General features: G+C 50.7%; 1 protein-coding gene across 1 annotated transcript in view; it reads right to left on the reverse strand.

Moving 5' to 3' along the window:
* ASAP3 (ArfGAP with SH3 domain, ankyrin repeat and PH domain 3) overlaps nucleotides 1-23,069 on the reverse strand; it is a 49,069-nt gene that overhangs the window by 19,864 nt on the left and 6,136 nt on the right. The window contains 3 exon segments of the mRNA XM_027060109.2: nucleotides 611-685; nucleotides 3,096-3,241; nucleotides 3,341-3,413. Of these exon segments, the coding sequence (XP_026915910.1) occupies nucleotides 611-685; nucleotides 3,096-3,241; nucleotides 3,341-3,413 (294 nt within the window).

The raw sequence follows: 23,069 nt of genomic DNA on the forward strand, positions 1-23,069 counted from the left end.
ACACCCTCCAGAACTGTCCCCGTCAGCCAAGTAAAAAAGCTGCCTGGCTGGTTTGGGCGGTTCCCAGGCTGGTGGCCGGCCTAAGGCAAGAGGGAAGTCTCTGGAAGGAGGACAGTTTCTCCCCCGGGCCTTCTGGGGCAGACTTCTCAGGGAGATTATTCTGTCGCTTTCTTTGAGTTCTGCTCTGCCTGGAGGCTAGCGCTGCCAGGTGCAGAGAGCAGCCAACTCTGGAGTCAGCAGCCCCAGATCCCACCCTGGCTCCTCGGACGAGCCAGGTGACCTGTCAACAGGTTACCAAACTCCCTGGGCCTCGATCTCCTCAACTGCAGAACAGGGACGGCAGTACCCACAGAACCCACCTTGTAGGGTTGTTGTAAGAATTGCCTGACCAGTTTCCCGTAAGGGCCCCGGCAGACAACAGTTCAGCCATCCCAGACTGACCCCAAAGCCAGGTCTTCCTGCCCCTCTGAGGGTCAGCACTCCCACTGTGACAGCCTCACCTGACCTCCGGCTTCAGCCCAGCCCTGTCTGCCCTTCGGTCCCCTGCCCACCTCTTTCTTACTCCATCCCATCACCTCTGGGCACCTCCACTCCCCGAATGGAAACTCACCTGTCGCCCGTCCCTCAGTTGCCCCTTCAATAGACTGTCCAGGGGGAATGAGACAATGTTGTTCAGATTCTGAACCTGGAAAAAGCAGAGACCCCCATCCCCCATCTTGGGTGACCATCTGTCGAGCTCCAAGGGGCTACAGGGCACAAGGAAGGGTCAGAGGGCAAAGGAGGGCCCTGGGGTGAGGGTGGGGGGCAGAAGGGGTGGCAGAGCCAGCCCCTGAAAGCGCTGTTTCCCCTTCTCCTGACTAACCCCGGCCTCATCGCCTCACAGCTCCAGGAATATCCACGGTCAGCCCATCTCCATTCCTTTGCCACGAGCACCCTCCCCTCGCCCCTCTGACTCTGAAATGGCCATCTGCTGTTTGTGTCTGGCCAGCTCCTCTCCCCCTATCATGTGGGGAACCCTTTCCCCTGTGGTCACGTGAGGTAAACACAGGAGTCAGAGCTGACCAGAGCACCCCATCCTTGGGCAATAGGGATTGGCTCAGGTGCGCAATTTGAGCTGGCCAATCAGGATCCTTCCTGGAACTTTCTGCCAGAGTCCTGGGAGAAACACTGGGTCTTTCTTCTGGTGAGACTGTGAATCTGGGTCTGCTGGGCCATCCTGCCCACTGAGCAGACACAGAGAGAAACTATCTAAGAGAAAGAGAAGAAGCCTAAAGCCAGTTGCATACCTGGATTTCCCATTACAGGAGCCAATGAATTCTCTTTATAACAAATCCTAGTTTGAAAAACATTTTTTAATGTTTATTTTTTTATTTTTTATTTTTGAGAGAGAGAGGGAAAGACAAAGTATGAGCAGGGGAGGGGCAGAAAGAGAGGGAGACACAGACTCTGAAGCAGGCTCCAGGCTCTGAACTGTCAGCACAGAGCCCGACACGGGACTCGAACTCACGAACTGCGAGATCATGACCTGAGCCGAAGTCAGACACTTAGCCGACTGAGCCACCCAGGCGCCCCTAAAAAATCCTGGTTTGAATTGAGTTTCTATCATTTGGCAACCCAAATTGCCTGTCTGATATTTTAGTTCACCTTTCAAAGTATAGCTTGGGTCTCCCCTCCTCCAGGAAGCCTTCCTGATTGCTCCTCCTCATGGTCTACGCTGACCTTCCCCTTTCTGAACCATGGCAGCCTCTGACCCAACTCGCTGGGTCCTCGAGTTTGTGCCAAGCTACTGGTAATGCTTGGTGTCGTCCCACATCTCAGCTCCTGTCTCTCCCACTAGACTATGGCTCTCTAAGGCATTAGCCTCTTCCCTGTGTCACCAGCCCCTCGTACGATGCCCAGCACAGAGTAGACCCTCAGCAAAGCTTAGTTTGACTGAAAACAGCAGGAGGAGAGGTCAAGACAAAAGAGGTCACTAATTCAGTTGAACTCAAACACTGAAGCCCTACATACGGGACAGTGTGTGAGGCAGTGCTACGCAGAGAGGTACAATCATGACAGGTGGCAATATTATCTATCACTAACTGCGCGCTTACTCTGGGGTAGGCACTTAACTTGCGTAACCTCATTATAACTCTGTGAGGTGGGTACCATTATGAGCACAATTTTACAGACGGGGCCCAGGCAGAGTGAGTGACTTGGCCAGGGACACCCACCCAGAGAGCCGCAGAGCAGGGTCCGAGTCTAAGCCTGAGGTCTGGGGGCTCAACCACCGAGCAAACTGCGTCTCAGAGATGATGCAGCCAGGGCCTGGGCAAGGGAGGGACTGGAGCCATGACAGCCAGTCCCAAAGCCATGGGGCCTGGGGAGCGACGGGCTTTCCTGAGGTGCTACAGCCAGGCTTGAGTTCAGACACTGGAGCCGGACAACCTGGGTTCAACTCCGGCAGCGTGAACTCGGGCCAGGTGCTTAACCTTGTGCCCTAGTTTCCTAGCCCGTAAAGCGGGGAAGACAGTAAAACCAAACCCACGGAGCTGTGCTCCAGGATTGGATGAGTTAACCCACGTGAGGCACCGAGAACAGTGCCTTTCAGGGGAACAGTTTCTATCTTGGACCACGTGCAGGAGCCGAGAGGCTTGTTGAGGGGAGGTCGTTCCCAGGCTTTGTGGACACAGCAGATGCAGTTGGGAAAGCAGAGGGCAAAGAGGGTTAAGGGGAGGCAGTGGTACAAAGGCAGGAACCCCAGGCTCTACCCTCCCTTCTCCCGAACCTCCTCCAGGAAGCCCTCTCTTCGTGGGGCTCTTCCCCTCTGTGAGGCCCATCTGCTGCTGGGTACTCGCACAGAAGAGAAAGAGGAGGGCAGGGTCAGAGGGAAGGCGGGAAAGAGAAGACATGGGGGGAAAGTCAGAGGAGAAGAGGAACGCAAATGGTAGGTCAGAACCGGAAAGGGAACTGGGTCTCTGGTCAAGGTCAGGGGAGACTGGAGGTCAAGGGCAACCCCAGAGAAGGGTGGAACCTTTCTCAGTCAGGTTCTTAAGCCCACTTGATGTACCCTGAGCCTAGGCTAAGGGCTGGGTGAGAAAGGAACAGGGCCTCACCAGGTTCTTGAAAAGTGCAGCCACCTCGCGGGTGAACACGGCCAAGTTCAGGAAGCCGGTGGACAGCTCATGACTGTTTTGGGACAAGTGGCTGTTGCCCAAGGACTCTACAGCCTCTCGGTACTGCTCCTCATTCTCCACGTGGCCTGTGGAGGTAGAGAGAAAGGCAGAGTTCGTTCCATGCTAGGGCTGGGGCTGGGGAAGGGGCTCCTTGGCCAGGCTGGGCGTCAAGCAGGCTCACTCACCAAGGCCGGAGCTGTGGATCGCCCGCACAGCTTTCTTTATTCTCTGCAGGATGGCCTGGTCTCCTTCTAGGATCTGGAAGCAAATGTGGATAGAGCTCAGGGATGCCCAGCTGGGAGGAGTGCCAGACTCCATGATCCTACCCTCGAAACACACGTATAACGTTTCTTCCCCGGGGTCCCCCTGCGCCCCCCACCAAACATAAATAGACCACCCTCTTCCACCCAGACCACATGGGAAACAGAGATCGGTCACACCACTCCAGAAGACCACAGACTCTTCTCCCCAACTCCAGTGCAGGCCAGCTAAACACAGCGATTGCAAGGCATGTGGCACAGTGGGGACAGCCAGACCTGGATTGGAACCCTGACTCTGGCACTACCTACTGCGTCAATCTAAACAAACCTGTTAACTTCTCTGAGCCTTGGGTACCTTGTCTGCAAAATGGAGATGATACTATAGACTCCTGGAGGTGCTGGGCAAATGGATTGGTTTTACAGATATATACAAAACGCTTGGGGCGCCTGGGTGGCTCAGTTGGCTTAGCATCTGACTCTTGATTTCGGCTCAGGTCAGGATCTCGTGGTTCGTGGGATGGAGTCCCACATCGGGCTCTGTGTTGTACACGCAAAACGCTTAGCAAAAGACCAGAGGAGAGAATGTGGACATCTCTGTATTCTCGAAGACAAATCCCAGGCTCAGGAAGCAGAAGGGGCCGCACTCGACCCCAACTGGAAAGAACTGGTGGGACAACCATCTCTGTGGGTTGCAGAACAGACAGCAGACTGTGGGGAAGGCCAGGAGATGTGATGGTGAGAAGCAGGACTCGCGTGCCTTGGGCAGGGGGGGCTCGGCTCAGCTCAGATCAAAACCTCCCAGACACACTCCTCTTTCAGTTGGGGTACAGAAGCCCCAACCCCATGGAGCCCTTATGAAATGCTTCGTTAAGCTGGAAATTATAGAATGTTAGGGCTGAGAAGGGCTGATAGAACCACAGATGAGGAAACTGAGGCCAAGAGAGGGGAGCGCCTTGCCTGGAGTCAAGCAGTGGGACAGGAGCAGAGCTGGGTTTCCAGGGGCTGCTCCAGCACCATGGTTCACCCACACACGCAACCACACGCCGCAGCCCCACCCTGACCCCAGCCCCACCTCTTTTGTCCCGTGACCAAAAAAGGGATCAGAGTTTATTTTCAAAGAGTTACCTTCAACGTGACCAGGGTTAGCAAACACATTTGGCATAGTATCTCCAAAGATTCTAAGTGATACTCACAGGAGGACATGCACAGGGCCGACCTCAGGGGCAATGTGGGGTGTTCCCCGAAGCCTCTGGCATGTAGGGAGCCTCTAGAGGGAGGGGGGTCTGGGTTTGAAGCTCAGCTCCCCTGCCCAGGTGCTGTGTGACCTCGAGCAAGTTGCCTATTTGCTCTGAGCTTCCTGATTAACTATCTGGGAAATGGAGGAAATCCTGAGTATGAACATCATGTGTGGGACCAATGGAGGCTCATCCCAGGGATGAAGAAAAGAGTCAAGGATTTAGGGAGATGGGGGGAGAGGAGGCCATATTTGTTTTTTTTTTTTTTAATTTTTTTTCAACGTTTATTATTTATTTTTGGGACAGAGAGAGACCGAGCATGAACGGGGGAGGGGCAGGGAGAGAGGGAGACACAGAATCGGAAACAGGCTCCAGGCTCCGAGCCGTCAGCCCAGAGCCCGACGCGGGGCTCGAACTCACGAACCGCGAGATCGTGACCTGGCTGAAGTCGGACGCTTCACCGACTGCGCCACCCAGGCGCCCCAGAGGAGGCCATATTTGAATCAGCTAAAGAACTAAGACATTCTACTGGAGAAACAAAGACGAGGGGGAGGACAGGGACATCACTACAGTTCCCAAAGACCTAGGTGAGGGAATATGCATTCGCCAAAGCCCTCGATCCCCACCTCGAGACCTGAAAGGGAAAGCTAAGAGATGATTAATTTAAGGAGCTGTGACTTTACTCCAAAAGACAGCATAGGTTAAAGATATGAACAAGTTCCAAAGAGATTTAGAAAACTCCCTAGAAGGCAGATCCGTGTGCTTAGCATACAGAAAATACCCAATAACTGTTTACCTAAATGAATGACGTTTTGCAAAGTCCTGGGACATGCACCTGAGAAGTCTGTGTCCGTGATACTTTTCAGAGAGTCTCCCCATCCCGCGACACAGATTCTCTGAAAACTGCCCTCCTCCCCTCTAGCGGTGGGCCCTTGTCACCTTGTTTGTTTTAGCCACAGTTGACTGGACTAGGGTGGACACTTGACCCAAGCTGGCCCAACCAGCTTCTCTCTCCAAGGAATTCGGAATCAGGCTCTGGGAAGTTAGCTAACTGATCTGAAGTACTGAAGCTGGGACATCTTTCCCACCGTGTGCAAAGAGAAAAGAACAAAGCAGACGTACAAAAGAAGCAAACGAGACCCATGCGGCCACAGAAAAGCACTAGAAAAATGCTGCTCTGGTTTCTGGCACCTCTCCCGATCCCGCACCCTGAGAGGCTCCTCTACACTTCCTGTCCTTGGGTCTTCATGAAATATCCCCGAATCCATCCAACAAATTCCCCTAAGTGCTTAAGCTGGTTTGAGAGGATCTCTCTTCCCTACAGAGACTGCTGGTTGGCTCCCAGCGTCCATTCTCTCATCTTCCTTAGCAAAAAGAACCCTGACTTTTCCGACGGCCACTCGGCCACTCGCAATAGAGACATTTCCCAGCCTACCTTGCAGGTGAATATGGTCATATGACGAAGTGCTGACCTATGTAATACAACGGAGATTTCATTTGTTAGCTTTCAGAAAGTATTCTTAAAAGGAAGGGGGAGCCCCTGGGTGGCTCAGTTGGTTGAGTGTCTGACTCTTGATTTCGGCTCAGGTCATGATCCCAGGGTTGTGGGATCGAGTCCCACATCGGACTCTGTGGTGACAGCACAGCGCCTACTTATGATTCTCTCTCTCCCCCTCTCTCTGCGCCTCGCCCCCTCAAAACGAATAGATTAAAAAAAGGAAGGGAAGGACTACACACCTATTAAAATGGCCCAAACCCAAAACAATGACAACACCAAATGCTGATGAGGATGTGGAGAAACAGAACTCTCTTTCACTGCTGGTGGGAAGGCAAAACGTTACAGCTACTTTGGTAGACAGCTTGGCAGTTTGTTACCAAACTAAACATATTCTTACCATACAACCCAGCAACTGCACTCCTTGGTATTTACCCAAATGAACTGAAAGTCTATTGCCACATAAAAACTTGCACATGGATGTTTACAGCAGCTTTATCCATAACTGCTAAAACTTGCAGACAATGGCATATTGTTTAGCACTAAAAAGGAGCTCCCAAGTCACAAAGGACACAAAAGAACCTTAAATATATATTTCTGGCTGGCTCAGTTGGTGGAGCACGTGACTATGGATCTCAGGGTTGTGAGTTCGAGTCCCATGATGGGTGTAGAGATGACTTAAAACTAAATTTTTTTTAAAAGATGTATATATATATATTACTGAGTGAAAAAAGCTAATCTGAAAAAATTGCATAGTGATTCCAACTATGGGACGTTCTGGAATAGGCCAAAGTGTGGAAACGATCAAAAGATCAGTCGTTGCCAGGGGAAGAAGGGATAAACAGGTGGAGCACAAGGGACTTTTGGAGCAGTGAAACGATTCTGCATGGGCCTGCTCATGGATACGGTCACTATGCATTTGTCAAAACTCATAAAATGTACAATACTGAGAGTGAACCTTAACATAAACTATGGATTTGGGGTGATAACGACGTGTCAGTGTAGGCTCACTGATTATAACAAATATGCCACTCTGGTGTGGGATAGTGATAGTGTGGGAGGTTATTTGTGGAGTAGAAGGTTTATAGGAACTCTGTACTTTCCACTCAATTTTGCTGGGAAGCTAACAGTGCTCTAAAAAATAAAGTGTTTTTTTAAACAAAGAGGGGGAAAAAAAGAAAAGGATAAAAGGAAGAGAGGGAGGGGTACCCTCTGTCATAACTTTCTCTTGGCTGGAATGCATTTGTGATGTCTAGAGCTCAGGCAGCCATCTTGGACCATGACGTAGAAGCCACCTGTTATGGACGGTGGAGCAAGAAAGTGGTAACCTTGTCCTGGTGATTGAGGAACCACCCTATCAGCCCTGGGCCACTTATTTGTAAACATTTATAAAAGAAATAAATGTCTATCTTATTTTAGCCACGTTATGCGGGGTATGTTGTCATTTGCGACTGAAGCTAGCTCCCACTTGCCTACGGGTAGGCAAGCCACCCTAATGACCAATAAACTATCACTTGATGCCCTTGTCAGACATATCTCAGGAAATGGCTTCCTGGCAAGATACCATTTCTGCCCCTACTGCTCTTAGCAACGCAGGTTCACATAGCTATTCATTCATTCATTCATTCATTCACTCACTCACTCACTAGTTACTGTGTGCCTGCATTCACACTCTGTGTAAAAGACACAGACTTTGGGGCACCTGGGTGGGTCAGTTGGTTAAGCGTCCGACTTCAGCTCAGGTCATGATCTCACAGTCCGTGAGTTCAAGCCCTGTGTCGGGCTCCGTGCTCACAGCTCAGAGCCTGGAGCCTGCTTCGGATTCTGTGACTCCTTCTCTCTCTGCCCCTCCACCTGTCATGCTCTGTCTCTCTCTCAAAAATAAATCAACATTAAAAAAAAAAAAAGACAGACTCAGCTCTCAGGGACATCACCATCTAAGGGGCAAAGAGCCAAGGAAACAGACACCTGCAATGTGACTATGGCTATAATGTAAGGTGGACAAGGCACTCGGGAGCCCAGGAGAAGGACAGCCGTGTCTGCTTAGGAAGAACAGAGAAAGTCTTATTCGGTGATGCTTGACTATGGGCCCGGGACAGGCAGGAAAGAGACTAAGACTGCACGGTGAGGTGCTGTGGGGAGTGCGTGATACAAATGGTAGGATTATTGGAGGAGGAAGGCTTGCCCTGGGAAGAATGGGAAAGGAGAGGAACATTGTTCATTCATTCATTCGTTCATTCCAACAAGCACCTACTGGTGCCTATTTTAGCCAGGCATGGCCCTTTCCTTCAAGAGGCTCCCAGACACATAACTACACAAGTGCCTGAAATGGGCACAAAGACGGGAGAGTTCTGATCACCCTTTTCCCAAGAAAATATTGGCACACCACTCATACTAGGGTATCAACGGCTGATTAACAACTACCTTCTATGATATAATGGGGCAAAGACTTAAGCTAAAGAAATACAGTTGTGTTTATTTTTTTGAGAGGGAGAACGGGTGGAGAGGCAGAGAGAGAGAGAGAGAGAGAGTATCCCAAGCGTGCTCCACACTCAGCACAGAGCCCAACACGGGGCTCAGTCTCTTGCTCCTGAGATCATGACCTAAGCCTAAATCAAGAGTTGGACACTTAACCGACTGGGCCACTCAGGCACCCCTAGAACTATAGTTTTAAGGAGGAAATTCTGATCATAGCCTGGGGATGGGAAGATATCTGGGGAAAGGCACAGAGGTTTGCAGACCTCCTGTAATGACCCTACCATAGCACAATGAGTCGCAAGCTGAGATTCTAACCCCATTCTCCTTAAAGCTATCTCCCTGGGCAATACTAGAACCACAGGGCGCCAAACGTCCTCTTCTTTAAAGTAGGAAAATGACATCATACGGGGAGAAAATCCATCCTCTCCTTCACTCACAGAGTCTCTGGTGAGGCTTGTATGAGATCGCAGACATGGCAGCACGTGCCAAGCCCTGAGGCATCTGGAAAATACTGTGGTTTGCTTTCTGCCTCTGTATGAGATCAGCCCTCCTTCTCCGTGTCAAAGACTGGCTAGGTTAGAAAAAACAAAAATCAGCCTCTGGATTCAGGTGGGTCCATTTAATCCTCAAAGTGGGGTCTCTGAACCAGCAGCATCAGCACCACCTGGGACCTTGGTAGAGATGCAAATTCTTCGGCTGAATCAGGAAATCTAGGGGAGGGGCTCAGCGATTTATGCTTTAACAAGCCCTCCAGGTGAATCTGACGCATGCTAAAGTTTGGGAATCAGATTCTATCAGAGACACAGTAAATCATCACTGCTAAAAGTATGAGGCTGGCCCCAAACTATCTAGCTTTGAATTCCAGCTCCACTAGGCACCTGCTGTGTGACTTCTCCATGCCTCCGTGTCCCCATTCATGAAATGAGGTTGATAATAGTTTCTCCTGCATAAGGTAGTTGGAGAGATGAAATGAATCCGCATAGTAAAGTGCTCAGAACCTATTACTTCATAGCTAATAATGTTACTTATTCCAAAATGAACCTGAATTGGTTTGGAATTTCTCAATCTTCCTCGAGCTAATTAAAGGTCTTCTCCCCACCCTGCCATGATCCTGCTCAACAAGATGTGGGAATGACAGGTGCAGAGGGGCCACAGTGGAGCCTCTGCCACGAGGCAGTCATATACAAGATGCCACATGTTCTGAATACACATTTCTTGTCACCTTCCCAGCCACCCTTTGAGGTAGGCATCGCCACTGGCATTTTATAGATGAAGCTGCTGGAGGAAGGAACAAGTCCAGGTATGTTCTGGTCCCATAATTCTGAACAGTGGTAGAGCTGTAATTTAAAACCGGGTCTGGCCAAATCCAGGGCTCATGTTCCTTCCATACCACCAAGCTGCCCCGCAGAGGTTAAGGGACATGGCTCCTTTGATATCAAGACCGGATCTGCCTCTGAATCTGAACCCCAACTCAAGAACCTCTGCCATATCCTCTCACCATTCCCCAAACAGGGATGGGGCAGGAGAGACCTGTGCCAAGAAAATAAGGTTGACGGTGGTGCTCCAACTACAAATATCCCAAGGGCTATCCTACTGAAGAGAATATAGACTTGTTCAAATTGGACCTGAGGGTTCCCAGGACTGAGCGGTGGAATTTAAGGAGACAGAAACAAATTTCAGCTCAAACAGAGGAAGGCGTTCCTAAGGAAGACTAAGCGGTGAGCTCCCCACCACTTGAAGTATTCAAGGACTTCAGGTGGCAGAGCATGACTCGGGCACTGGATTTGGGATCAGTAGTGATGGCTATTTAGATTTCTCTGAAATGGCTCCAAAGCCTGGGCAGGCATCGGGCAGGGGCAGGGGAGACGAGACACAAGACCATCAGGGACGTGACTAAACTTGGAAAACCGACTAGAGTCCTTTGGTCAGCCTTGCCTGGCTGGCCCGAGACAAAGCCTGAATTCCAGCTGGTGGCCCTGCCCTTTGTGCCCCTACTTTCCCCAGTGCCACTGCCCCCACCATGCGCGTGCGCACACACACACACACACACACACACACACGCACACAGTGCTCTGGCTCGCTGATCCGTGTTCTCTGCAGGCAAAAGACCACAGATGGCAGCACTAGGGCCATGCCCAGCTGCCCTGCTTGGAAGGGCCTTCTGCTTGCCCCCCTCCTGGGTCAGGATTCATCAATAGGACCCATTCTTCATTCCTGTGATTTCCCAGAGCCAGCTGTGGTAACCATGACAACTCAGCCAAGGGAGCAGAGCAGCAAAAGCTCAGGCCTTGGGAGCTGCCGATTAAATTTCACCATTAGACATTCACTCTTTTGGACTATTATAATATGGGACATAGGCACCACTTTTGTGGCACCATTAATCAATCACAGTGTTTTTCCCACTGGAAAACCTGGATTCAGTTTATCATTCTGTTAAGACTGCTCTTTTTTTTGTTTGTTTGTTTTGCTTTGTTTTAAGACGGCTCTTTAGGTAACAATGAAACTAGAGTTAGCACAGGAGATGAAAACCATTTTCCATCTTTGCTTTGGGCCATGACCTTGTCCCCCAGAGGACTAAGTCGTGGAATATTAGAGATAATCTAACATTACCTTCTCATCTTACAGACTGCACAGCGAAGACTCGGATGAGTTTCTTGCCCCGGGTCTCACCAGAAATGCAAACAAACTAAGGAAAGCACGCAAACCAACACTTTCACGGGGCTTTACAGTTTATAAAGCAGTTTGACATCCATCCTCTACGATTCCCAGCTTCCCAGCGGGGCAGTTGTTGCATTGTTCCCATCTGGCTGAAGAGTCAGTGAAGCTCAGGGAGGTGAAGGAAGTGGCCTGGGCTCACACAGCCACAAAGTGGAAGAAATGAAGCTGGCACCCAAATCATTAGACTCTAACCCCCTTGTTCATGTCTAGTCTCTGAACCCCAGACCCGTGACATCCACAGAGTCAGTACCGGGGCCCTACGAAGCCACACGTCCAAGAAGCACCCTAGACCAATAAAAACAGTCTCACAGATTAGCGCGACCACATTCCACACCTGCATGCAGCTGTTATGATCAATAGGACACAAAAAAGCTTTAAAAGCACTCTTGAGGGTCAGCTGGACAGCTCAGTTGGTTAAGGGTCCAACTCTTGATTTCAACTCAGGTCGCGATCTCACAGTTGGTGAGTCGGAGCCCTGCATTGGGCCGCACTGGCAGCACAGAGCCTGCTTGGGATTCTCTCTCTCCCTCTCTCTCTGCCCCATCCCTGCTCTCTCTCTCTAAATAAATAAATAAAACATTAACATAACATAACATAACATAACATAACATAACATAACAGCATTCTTGAATTCATGGTAACTTTCAGTCCTTTTCCAAATTTCTCAAGCAATACTAAAAGTATGACTTTGTGGGAAGGTCAATGAAACTTTGACATTAAAAAGGGATCACTCAAATCAACAGTTAAGCATCCGACTCTTGGTTTCAGCTCAGGTCATGATCTCACGGCTGGCGGGATTGAGCCCCATGTCAGGCTCTGCGCTGACAGTGTGGAGCCCGCTTGGGATTCTCTCTCTCCCTCTCTCTCTGCCCTACTCTGCTTGTTCTAAGTAAATAAATAAACTTAATAAAAAAAAATGTCTTAAAAAAGGGGTCCCCCTGTGAGGGGGCAGAATCTTGGCTCCTTTAAGCCTTGATGTCCACAAATAAGATTAAATTATATGTGCTACATATTAAACGTGAAAATGAAAATACTATGTTTTAATGAGCAAGCCAAGTTACACTTATAATATTTATGAAATGATAAATAAGATGCAAAAAAACAAAAGCCACCAAAAAACCCAGAAAAGGCCTTAGGGCTTCTCATTTCTACATCCAACTACCAATGTACAGGAAACACAGATGGAGACATACATGACCCCACACCTGGGGAATGCAGCAGTGAGCACAGAGCGCATGAAACTACAGAACAAGCCGCTGGTTTCTCTAACAAGGGGATCGTAGAAAACGAAACCACAAATGATGGAGGACAAATCATAAGAGATGCAAAACACACACTGACCAAAGGCAATACTTGGACCTTACTTTGCTTTTTAAACTTTTTTAGAATTTCAGCAAATGCTTGGCATTTGCTTCAAAACTGAGAGTCGGGGAAGCAGGTGGGGATGAGGTCGGGGCAGGACCGGGTCACAGGTAAATGGAGGCCGTTCACCATCGTGTTCTGCCTCCGTGACAATTCTAAGTTCTCCATAATCAGGAAAAAGTGAGAGCTAGTAGATGAAAAAACAAGATCGGCAAAATATTCATAGTTGTTGAAACTGGGCGAGTCTACTTTTGGGTTATGTTTGAAGATTTCTACAGTACTGAGTTAATACAAGAAGACAAGGGGTTCGAGGCGCCTGAATGGCTCAGTCTATGATCTTAGGGTTCGTGAGTTCAAGCCCCACATCAGACTCTGCACAGACAGCACTGAGCCTGCTTGGGATTCTCTCTCTCCATCTTTCTCTGCCCCTCCCGTGCTCTCCTGAGCGTGCACACGCACTCTCTCTCCCTCTCTCTCTCAAAATAAATAACCATTAAAAAAAAAAAAAGACAAGGGGTTCTTATATTCAGAAAGGTAGGGGACCACTGCACTAAGTTACTGAAACTAGCCTTTGACACCCTAGGTGCGCAGAACTGACCCCTTTCAATGGACAGCTGTCTGGGCACAGCTTTCGACAAGGGGGATGGGATGTGAGAGTGGGTTTGGAGACGTTGGCCTGAGGGAGGCCAGGGGCCTGGGGCCCAGGGCCAATGGAGGGCAAGGATCAGGCAGAAGGGTCTTTGAGAGGCAGGCAGGAAGGGGTAAAGGCTGACCTTCTGGCTCGAGGCAGCCTCCACACTTCATGGCCTGATTACAAAAGGGCACACAGTGGAAAAAGCACATGATGTGAAGGGAGGAGGCCTGGGTTCTATTCCAGACCCAATTTCTCACCCGCTCCGAGACCCTGAGCAAGTCCCCAGCGTCTTCGGGAGTAGGCTCTCCACCTGCAAAGCGGGAGTGACAGTCACTGCTGCTCCAGTCCCCTCCCACTGAGAATGGAGTCGTAAAGACTGGGGAAGTTTATAGCCCATGCAAACGGGAGCGGTCCTCTTCATGTCAGGCTCCGATGGTTTGCTTTTTCTCATCCACCTGCCCAACCACCAGATCCAGAGAAAGGAGGGGAGCCCCACTGGGCCCTTCCTGGGTGGTCTGCAAGGAAGGGAAAGGGTGGGGTTGAGAAGTATTTGCAGCGTCCCCACCTCAGGGGCAAGCCCCGCTCAGCTCCACGCTCTGGACGCTCAAATCTACAAACCCGCCCTCTCCACCCAGCGGGGCAGAGGGAGCAGCTGCGATGAGGTCTCTCACGGTCACTGGCACATAGAAGGAGCTCGTTCGCACACACCGAGCACCTACCTGCCTGTACCCAAAGCCCTGTGTGGGTGCTGGGGAGAGAGGGACATCAGCTCAGGCCCTGCCCTCGAGGTCCCCGGTGTGGGAGATACGCCACGATCGCTAACAGCTGAAGAGGCGCTTGGCGAACGCAGAGCAGAAGAGGAGTCCGTGTGGGGACACAGAACGGAGCAGCCACAGCCACCCTACACTGAGATGAAGTGATGCTTCACCAGGGCCTCGAAAACAAGGAGACGTCAGTGGAACAGAGAGGCGGGGGGAAGACGATTCTAACAGACGGGAGGTACCTGGCAAAGTCCCTGGAAGGCACGCTTCCCACATTTGGGGACCAGCCAGGAGCTTCCCGAAGCAGCACTTACCAGGCCGGGATGGGGTGAGCAGTGAGGCCCACGGCCGGGCAGGGCCCAGAGTGACCCACTGGGAGGCCACGCTTGCAGTGAGAGTGGAGCAGATGCTCCTATCACTACTGCACGCCAGGCTTGTTGTGACAGACTTTGGGTTTTTTTTTAACTTTATTTACTAAGTAATCTCTACCCCCAGCGTGGGGTTCAAACTCACGACCCCGAGCTCACGTGTTGCACGATCTACTCCATGACATACTTTGTACCAGTTCACGTAATCCTCTCAACAACCCAGGAGGTTTTACGGATGAGGAAAAAGTGAGGCCCCGGGAAGTTCTGGCTTTTGCCCAGGCTCGCGCAACTAGTGAGTAGAGGAACCTAGACGTACACCAAGGGCGTCAGGCTCCAGAGTCCAAACTTTTTTTTTTAACATTTATTCATTTTTGAGAGAGAGACACAGTGCGAGCCGGGGAGGAGCAGAGAGAGAGGGAGACACGGAATCCGAAGCGGGCTCCAGGCTCTGAGCTGTCGGCACAGAGCCCGACCTGGGGCTCGAACTCACAAACCGCGAGATCATGACCTGAGCCGAAGTCGGACGCTCAACCGAATGAGCCACCCAGGAGCCTCCAGAGTCCGAACTTTTAACCAAAGCCCTCGGTTTTATCCCACAAGTAATGGGGAGCGCCTGCAGGGCTCTGGACAAGAGAGGAGGGACTTGGTAAATTCTCACGGTAGAAAGATCAGCTCTAGGACTTGGCTGCAGACCAGTGCCCAAGCGCAAGAAAGGGGTACAGACGCATCCCCCAGGCACGACATGGTGATGGGGAACACGGCCTGACCCAGCGCAAAGCAGATCACACAACGGGAAGGACTTGGATTCCAAGGTCCCAGAATGAGTCTACTTATTAACATGAATCCAACCACCCCCCTGCTTACTGAGCGAGCACTTCAGGGCACACACTTTATTTTTACCTCATGTATCCCTCCCAGCAACACTGTGAGGTAGCTATTATCCTTCCCATTTTACAGATGAGGCAACAGAGGCTGGGGTAGGTTGGTCAGCTGGCTCAAGTTCACGTAGGTAGCTCTAGGAAGCGTAGAGCCTTTAGCTTCCAGAATCTTCTCCCACTATCCCACACTACAGCCAACCACGAGGGAAGTCCCAGCTGGCGGAACCTGTTCTCTCTGTAAGGAGTACTGCGGCCATATTTTGTCTAATGGTGGATGCCAGGCATCTTGAGAGGCGATACAGAAACATGCTGAGGGAAGGCAGAGGGACTGAATTTTAGGTGTGCCTCTGCCACTAGCCCCTCTGAGCAAGTTTCTTCCTCTTGTGCCTCAGTCTCCCCATCTGTACACCTTACAGCTGGCGGATTCGGCTGCTAAATCCCCTTCCAGGTCAGTGCTCTGGGACTCAGAGTCCTGCTAATCATACCTCAAGAGGCCGCTCCAACCTCAGCCACCAGCAAGAGCACATCTCCAAATGGTTTTCATCTGGATAGGCAAGGCCGCCGCCCCCCAGGGCCCAAGAGTCGGTGGGGCGGGGGGGGGGGGGGGGCAGTCAGAAGGAGGTGCCAGAGAGCAGGGCAGGGCTCTTCCCAGCTTCCCCCTGCAACACCCATGTGGAGGGGCCCCAGCCCTGCCTGCCTGCGCTCCTGCACTGGCTAAGCTGCAAAGTCTGGGGCCAGCCCCCGGTCTACCCCTGCCCCTGGTGTGACCTTGTTCAGTCTCCTTTCCTCCCAGGCTGACTCCTCAACTGTCATCTGGAGTCTGGAATGAAGGGGTTGGGCGGGATGCGTAAGGCTCCTGCCAGCTCTGACATTTATTATTTCAGGGTCCCTCGGCCTCTTACTGCTTTCCTTCCTGCGCTGCTGGAGCCCATGACCAGCCGTGGGCCCCCTCAATTGGGCCCCTGCAGATGTCTCCCCAGCCAGGGAAGCTGCTAGGCCTCACTGGCTGCCCCTTGCAGGGTGTTGGGAAGTGGGGAGGGGGGGTTGCAGGAAGGGAGCCGCACCCTCGATGTAAGCCGAGGCCCCTGAAAACCCCAAGTTTCCTGGCTGGGATTTTCCTCGGGAGACTGCTCGGCAGTGATGAGCTAAGAGATCAAGAACTCGGCCGGACCGACCGCCTTAGATTCCCGTCTGGCTCCTGGCTCCAAGCCCTGAATTCCACCCAACTCTGCGGACAGCCTGGCCTGCCCTCCTGGATAGAGGAGGAGAGGGTCCCCTGCCTCCCATTCTCTGGGTTCCCTTACTGGCCTGGATGAATCCCTCCCTGTGCCCGACTGGATGTCCATCACTAATCCCGTAAACCCCAGTCCTACCCAGCTCTGCGCCGTCCTCAACACGCCAGGCTGTTCCCAGCCCCCAGGCCTCTGCTCATGCTGTTCCAGCCGCCTGGAGAGTCCCCCACCCCCAATCCATTCTATCGAGTAAACACTTAGTCCTTCCTGACTCCACTTACAGTTCACCACCTCCCTACCTCAACAGAACCGGCCCTTCCAGAACGCATCCCTCCTGCCTTTATGCCACGCTATGCCCACTACATGTGTTTATCAGGACATTCATGGCCCTTATGTACCACGCACATCTGACTTCCCTGTGGGGCTCAAAACTCTATAAAAGGGCAGGGACTGGCTCATCTGCCTTTGCATCCACAGCACCCAGCACAGGACCCGGCACAGGAGTAGCAACAAACGTTTGTGGAAAGAATGAATGAGTGAATGAGTGACTATTAGCAAGGCCCTATGGGAATGCAGAAAAAGCAGCAGGGGTTAAGGACTCCAGCTTTTACAGCACACTGTTCTGAGGTCCAAATTCTGTTTCCAATAGTCTTAGCTGTGTGACCTAGAGCAAGTGACTTAGTTTCTCAGAGCCTCTATTTCTCCATCTGTCAAATGGGATAAGAACAGCATCTATTCCACAGGATTGAATGCAGTCAGGCATTCCAGCACCTAGCCCAGCACCCTGCATATAGGGAGGGCTGCAGGGTAGCTATCCTGACCCAGCGAACACCTTCTCTGTGCTCCTGGGCCCTGTGACCCAAATCCCCAGGCTGGCCAGGGGAGTCTTCTGCAGCACTTAAAAAATAAGGGTACCAGGGGCACCTGGGCAGCTCAGTCCATTAAGCATCCGGCTTCTGATTTCAGCTCAGGTCTCGATCTCACGGTTGGTAGGTTCGAGCCCCGCATCAGGCTCTGTGCTGACAGCAGAAGCCTGCTTGGGATTCTCTTCCCCCTCTCTCTCTCTTTACCCCTCCCCTGCTCGCTCTCTCTCTCTCTCTCTCTCTCTCTCTCTCTCTCTCAAAATAAATAAACCTAAAAAAAAAAGAAGGCTCCCAGAGCCTCACTTCAGAACAGTTAAATCAGAGTCAGGCATGACCCGTGGAGTAAGAGGTCAAGCACTCCCAAGTGCCGAGCCCAAATCCTGGCTTTGCCACTTACTGCTAGTAGAGTTAACAGACTCAGCAAACATACAGGACATGCAGTTATATTTGAATTTCAGATAATCAGTGAATAACTTTTTAGCACAAGTGTGTCCCAGATATTGCGCGGGGATCCTGTATGTTATTTGGCAATCCTGTTTACTAAGCTATTTCCTCCCTGTGCCTTTGTTTCCTTATGGGGATTACACAAATTATACACGGGAAATGCTTATAGCACTGCCTGGTGTCTGTTTCTATTTCCATAACTTTTAAAGCAACCCAGATGACACAGAAGAACCTTGCAAACATTACGCTGAAAGAAGCCAGACACGGGGCCATATGTTGTAGGATTCCACTGATATAGAGAGAGAGAGCACGAGTAAGGGAGGAGCAGAGAGCGAGAGAGGATCCGAAGCGGGCTCCGTGCTGACAGCACAGAGCCTGAACTCAACAAACCTCGAGATCATGACCTGAGCCGAAGTCAGATACTTAACCAACCGAGCCACCCAGGTGTCCCAACCTGAGTGCTTTAAAATGGTTCATATGGTGAATTTCATCTCGACTTCAAGAGATCTACCTAGGGGCGCCTGGGTGGCTCAGTCGGTTGAGCGTCCGACTTCGGCTCAGGTCATGGTCTCGCGGTTCGTGGGTTCGAGCCCCGCGTCGGGCTCCGTGCTGACAAACAGCTCGGAGCCTGGAGCCTGCTTCGGATTCTGTGTGTGTCTCTCTCTCCCCCTCCACTGCTCATGCTCTGCCTCTCTCTCTCAAAAATAAATAAATGTTAAAAAAAAATAAAAACAAAAGATTAAAAAAAAAAAGAAATCTACCTAAAAGCAACCCAGGTTGTAATGTACAGTTAGGACTGAGACTCAGGTAGGCTCTTGATAAACATTTCATGATGAAATGAACGGATGGGAGACAGCAAAGGGCAGAGCTAAGGGGAGAACCTGCCTTGTCCAGAACTGGGCTCAGCTCTTTACTCCTGGACACCTGCAGGGGACGTGAGATTCCTCTTTTTATCCTGGTGTCAGGACAGCACAATTTTAACACTCACTCATAGTAATGGCTTCACCCCTGTTGCTATGATCCCATTTTCTCCATGTGGTTCCTGATCTCCTTAGCTATCCCATGTGCAGGTGATATTGTGTTTTTAGTAAAAGAGAATTTTCAAAGGTTAAGTATCTGTTATGTACCCGGGATATGCTAGATGCTTTATATGTAATCTCCTCAAAGAACCCCACAAGATAGTTATTATCATGCATGATTTACAGAGGGGGAAACTGAGATTCAGAAAGGTTAATTCATTTGCCTGAGGTCACACAACCAACAGGAATTCAAACCCAGGATTGTCTGACCTCAGTCACTGGACTCTCTCCATAGACCTCAGCCACATCTCTGTATGCCGTGGGTTGTCAGTCATCCTTTTATGGGTGTAAGTCCTTCTCCTTTCCAGACAGGGCCCTTGTCTTGTCATCTCCATGCCCCTAGAACCTGCCATCCCACCTATGCTCACAGGAGGTGTTGGATAAGTTCAATAACCTTAAGTGGGCAGGTCACAGCTTACCACAACAGTTTTTGCCCAGTGCTCATCAGTCTCCCGGGGAATTTCTGAACGGCTCACTTGCCCAGGCCCCACCCCCCGGGAGGAGATTTTCATAAAGTACATCTGGATAGAGGGGCGCCTGGGTGGCTCAGTCGGTTAAGCGGCCGACTTCGGCTCAGGTCATGATTTCACGGTCCGTGAGTTCGAGCCCCGCGTCGGGCTCTGGGCTGACCGCTCAGAGCCTGGAGCCTGTTTCAGATTCTGTGTCTCCCTCTCTCTGACCCTCCCCCGTTCATGCTCTGTCTCTGTCTCAAAAATAAATAAACGTTAAAAAAAATTAAAAAAAATACATCTGGGTAGAGGCTACAGCATCCAAATTTCTTAAAAGCTCAGTTAAGGTCAAAAGCCAGCTGAGTTAGAGAACCTTTAGCGGCTGTTCCCAGCTCAGCCTCCTATACCCTCCACCGTGAGGCCCCGTCCCTGACCCCAGCGAGGCCCAGGCACAGTGTTCCCATGGTAGAGGGAGCCCAGGGCCCTGCCTCTGAGTCTGGGGCATTCACTGTGCCTCCACGGGCCTCACTGCCTCAGGTGCTCTGAGCCCAGGCACTAGGCCCATCAAAAGGATTTTCTAGCCAGGCACCTGAGTGGCTTAGTTGGTTATGCGTCCGACTCCAGCTCAGGTCATGATCTTGTGGTCCCATGTGTTCGAGCCCTACATTGGGCTCTCTGCTGCTGGCGTGGAGCCCATTTCGAATCCTCTGTCTCCTTCTCTGCCCTTCCCCCGCTCGCACACACATGCTCTCTCTCTCTCAAAAATAAATAAGCGTTTAAAAAGTTGAGGGGAAAAAAAAGGATCTTCTAGCAACAATGCCTGTCTGAGGTCTAGACTACCAAGTTGCCTCCAGGGAAAGAATTTTCCTTCTGCCATGATCTGCGGTTCCAGTTTCTGTCCTCAAACCTACTTGTGTCACCTCAGTGGCCAAAAACAGCTGAACACCAGGCAAGGGAGTGAACACTGAAGACGGAAATTTAGAGAGGGGAGGAGACTCCACAAAGCTGGGCGTGAGGCTGACACCCCGAGAAAGACCTTCTGCTCTTGTGCAGAGGCAGATACAGAAAGAGGTTGGGTTCAGGTGGGGTTCAACCAAGAGGTTGGGTTCCAAGCCCATCCTGAAAGACCCTCTTGATGCAGGTCCCTAGCCATCATCCCATGTCTCTGTTCCCCAGCTCAGGAGAACTTCTCATCTGCCCCCTCCTCAAATCAGTCCACGCCAGCGTCGAGGTGAAAACAGCACTAATCCTGTTTGGAACCTGTTCATCAACAACCTCGGTGTTGCTAACCTTGGGTTGCATCTGCATTTTCTTATTTTGCCTCTGGACATCTAGGCAGCGTCTGACTGAGCTGAGCATTGGTCCCTCCTTGAAATCTTCCTTTCCTGGCTTCTGGGGCCCTGAGTTCCCTGCTTCCCCACTGGCAGTTCCTTTTCAGCCCCCTTCGTTAACTAGGGCCGTAGAGCTCCCCAGAGCTTGGACCTGGGCCCTCTTCATCCCTCTCCGTGGGTGACTTTATCCACTGCTCAGCTTTAAACACCAGCGAATGTAACGTAAGCATCCGTGGACTGCCTGTGCGAGCATCTCCTGGGGTGCTGGTTAAAATGCAGATTCCCAGGCACCCTCCTGCATGCTTGGCAAACCTGCTGAGGGCATTTGCCATGTTTTTGCCAGTAAGGCATCTGAATTTCCTTCCTCCACCTAAAAAACGACTTGCTGTGCAAGTCTTGGTAGAGCTTGTGTCCTACAAAAGCTGACCGGATGAAATTCTTGCTTTTCCAGACTCCCTTGCAGCTAGGGTACAGGTGTATGAGTTAGTCTTGGCCAAGCAGGCACTGGGATCCCAGTCAGGAGGAGAGAGTGGAAGATCCGCGCTTATGCTGGTGGCAACAGCAACAAAGGAGCCCCGTCTCCAGGGACAGTGGCAGTAACAAGCTGTGGCACTTAGCACATGGCAACAGTGTCCTCGCCAAACTGGCTCATTGGAATGATTTTGGCGGAGATCCTGCCTGCTGCCTCACCCCAGCTTCCCAGAAATTCTGCGAACTACTGAGCATTCCCTTTCAGGGAACAACTTTTTTATGTGAATCAGCTCAGGTTGGTTTCTGTTACTTGCAATAAGAAGCCTAAGAAAGACACAGCTACTGAATTGGACCCTCTGGGAATGGTATCGGGTGATTCTCACATAGATGCAAGCTTGAAACTCGCTCTCTCAACCCTGACAATCTCCAGTGTGTATCTCCAGCCCACTCCTTTCATCTCCAAACTCGTATATCTAAAACGCCTTCTTGACATCTCCACTTGGATGTCTCAAAGACCTGTAAGATGTACAAACAGAATTCCTGACTTTCCCCCCAAAACAGTTTCTCTCCCAGAGCTCCCCTTCCTAGGAAAAAGTAAATGGCACTCTTCCATTGGGAATCTGGGAACCTTTCTTTTTTTATTATTTTTTTTCTATTTTTCTTAATGTTTATTCATTTTTTGAGAGAGAGAGAGAGCGCGCGAGCAGGGGAGGGTCAGAGAGAGAGAAAGACACAGAATCTGAAGCAGGTTCCAGGCTCTGAGCTGTCAGCACAGAGCCCATTGTGGAGCTCGAACTCACGAACCATGAGATCATGCCCTGAGCCGAAGCCAGACGCTCAACTGACTGAGCCACCCAGGCACCCCGGGAACCTTTCTTGACCACCCCCTACATGCACTCTATCAGCAAATCTTGGTGTTACTACTTATAAAATACTTCTAAAATCTATCCACTTTTTTCCTCCACCAATCGTGACACTATCCACACCGCCGTCATCTCTTCCCCAAACAGCCGCAACAGCCTCCTTGGGTCTTCCCCTGCTCCCTCCAGTCTAGACTCTACACAGCAGCTGATATGATCTTTGTAGAACAGAAATTGGATCATGCTGCTGGCCTGCAAAAGAGATAAAATCCACACCTGCTATCAGGGCCTACAAGCTTGAGTATGATCTAGCCCCTGCCTGCCTTCCCAGACCCATCTGGTCTTGCCCTTCCCATCTGCCCATCGCTATGCTTCTACCCTCTGACCTCCTTCAGTGTCACAGATACTTTAGGTTCCTTCCTGCCTCAGGGCCTTTGCTTAAGCTCTTCCCTCCATCTGGAGCACCCTCACACCACTATTCTCTATTAATGCTCCTTTTTAGTTTTCTTCTTTGACTTATTTGTTAGCCAACCAATATTTTCTGAGCACCTACTATGGTGTTATGGTAAATACTAGGGGTATAGTGGTGAGATTAAATTCTATTCTCATGGAAGTCAAAATCCAGTGAGAAACCAGATTTTATTTTTTTATTAAAAAAGTTTAATGTTTATTTGTTTATTTTGAGAGAGAGAGAGAGGGGTAGGAGGGGCAGGGAGAGGGAGAGAGAGAATCCCAAGCAGGCTCCACGCTGTCAGCACAGAGCCTGATGTGGGGCTTGAACTCATGAAACCGTGAGATCATGACCTGAGCCAAGATCAGAGTTGGACACTTAACCAACTGAGCCACCCAGGTGCCCCAAGAAACCAAATTTTAATAAATGATTATACAAATAAATACAAAATATACCTATGAGGTGTGCTGCAAAGGAGAGAGATCCAGTGCTATCAGGAGAATTGAGCTTGAGTAAAAGCAGAGAAACAAATTAGGAGGCCACTG

This window comes from Acinonyx jubatus, chromosome C1, assembly GCF_027475565.1.
Source record: "Acinonyx jubatus isolate Ajub_Pintada_27869175 chromosome C1, VMU_Ajub_asm_v1.0, whole genome shotgun sequence".
Taxonomy (NCBI): Eukaryota; Metazoa; Chordata; class Mammalia; order Carnivora; family Felidae; genus Acinonyx; species Acinonyx jubatus.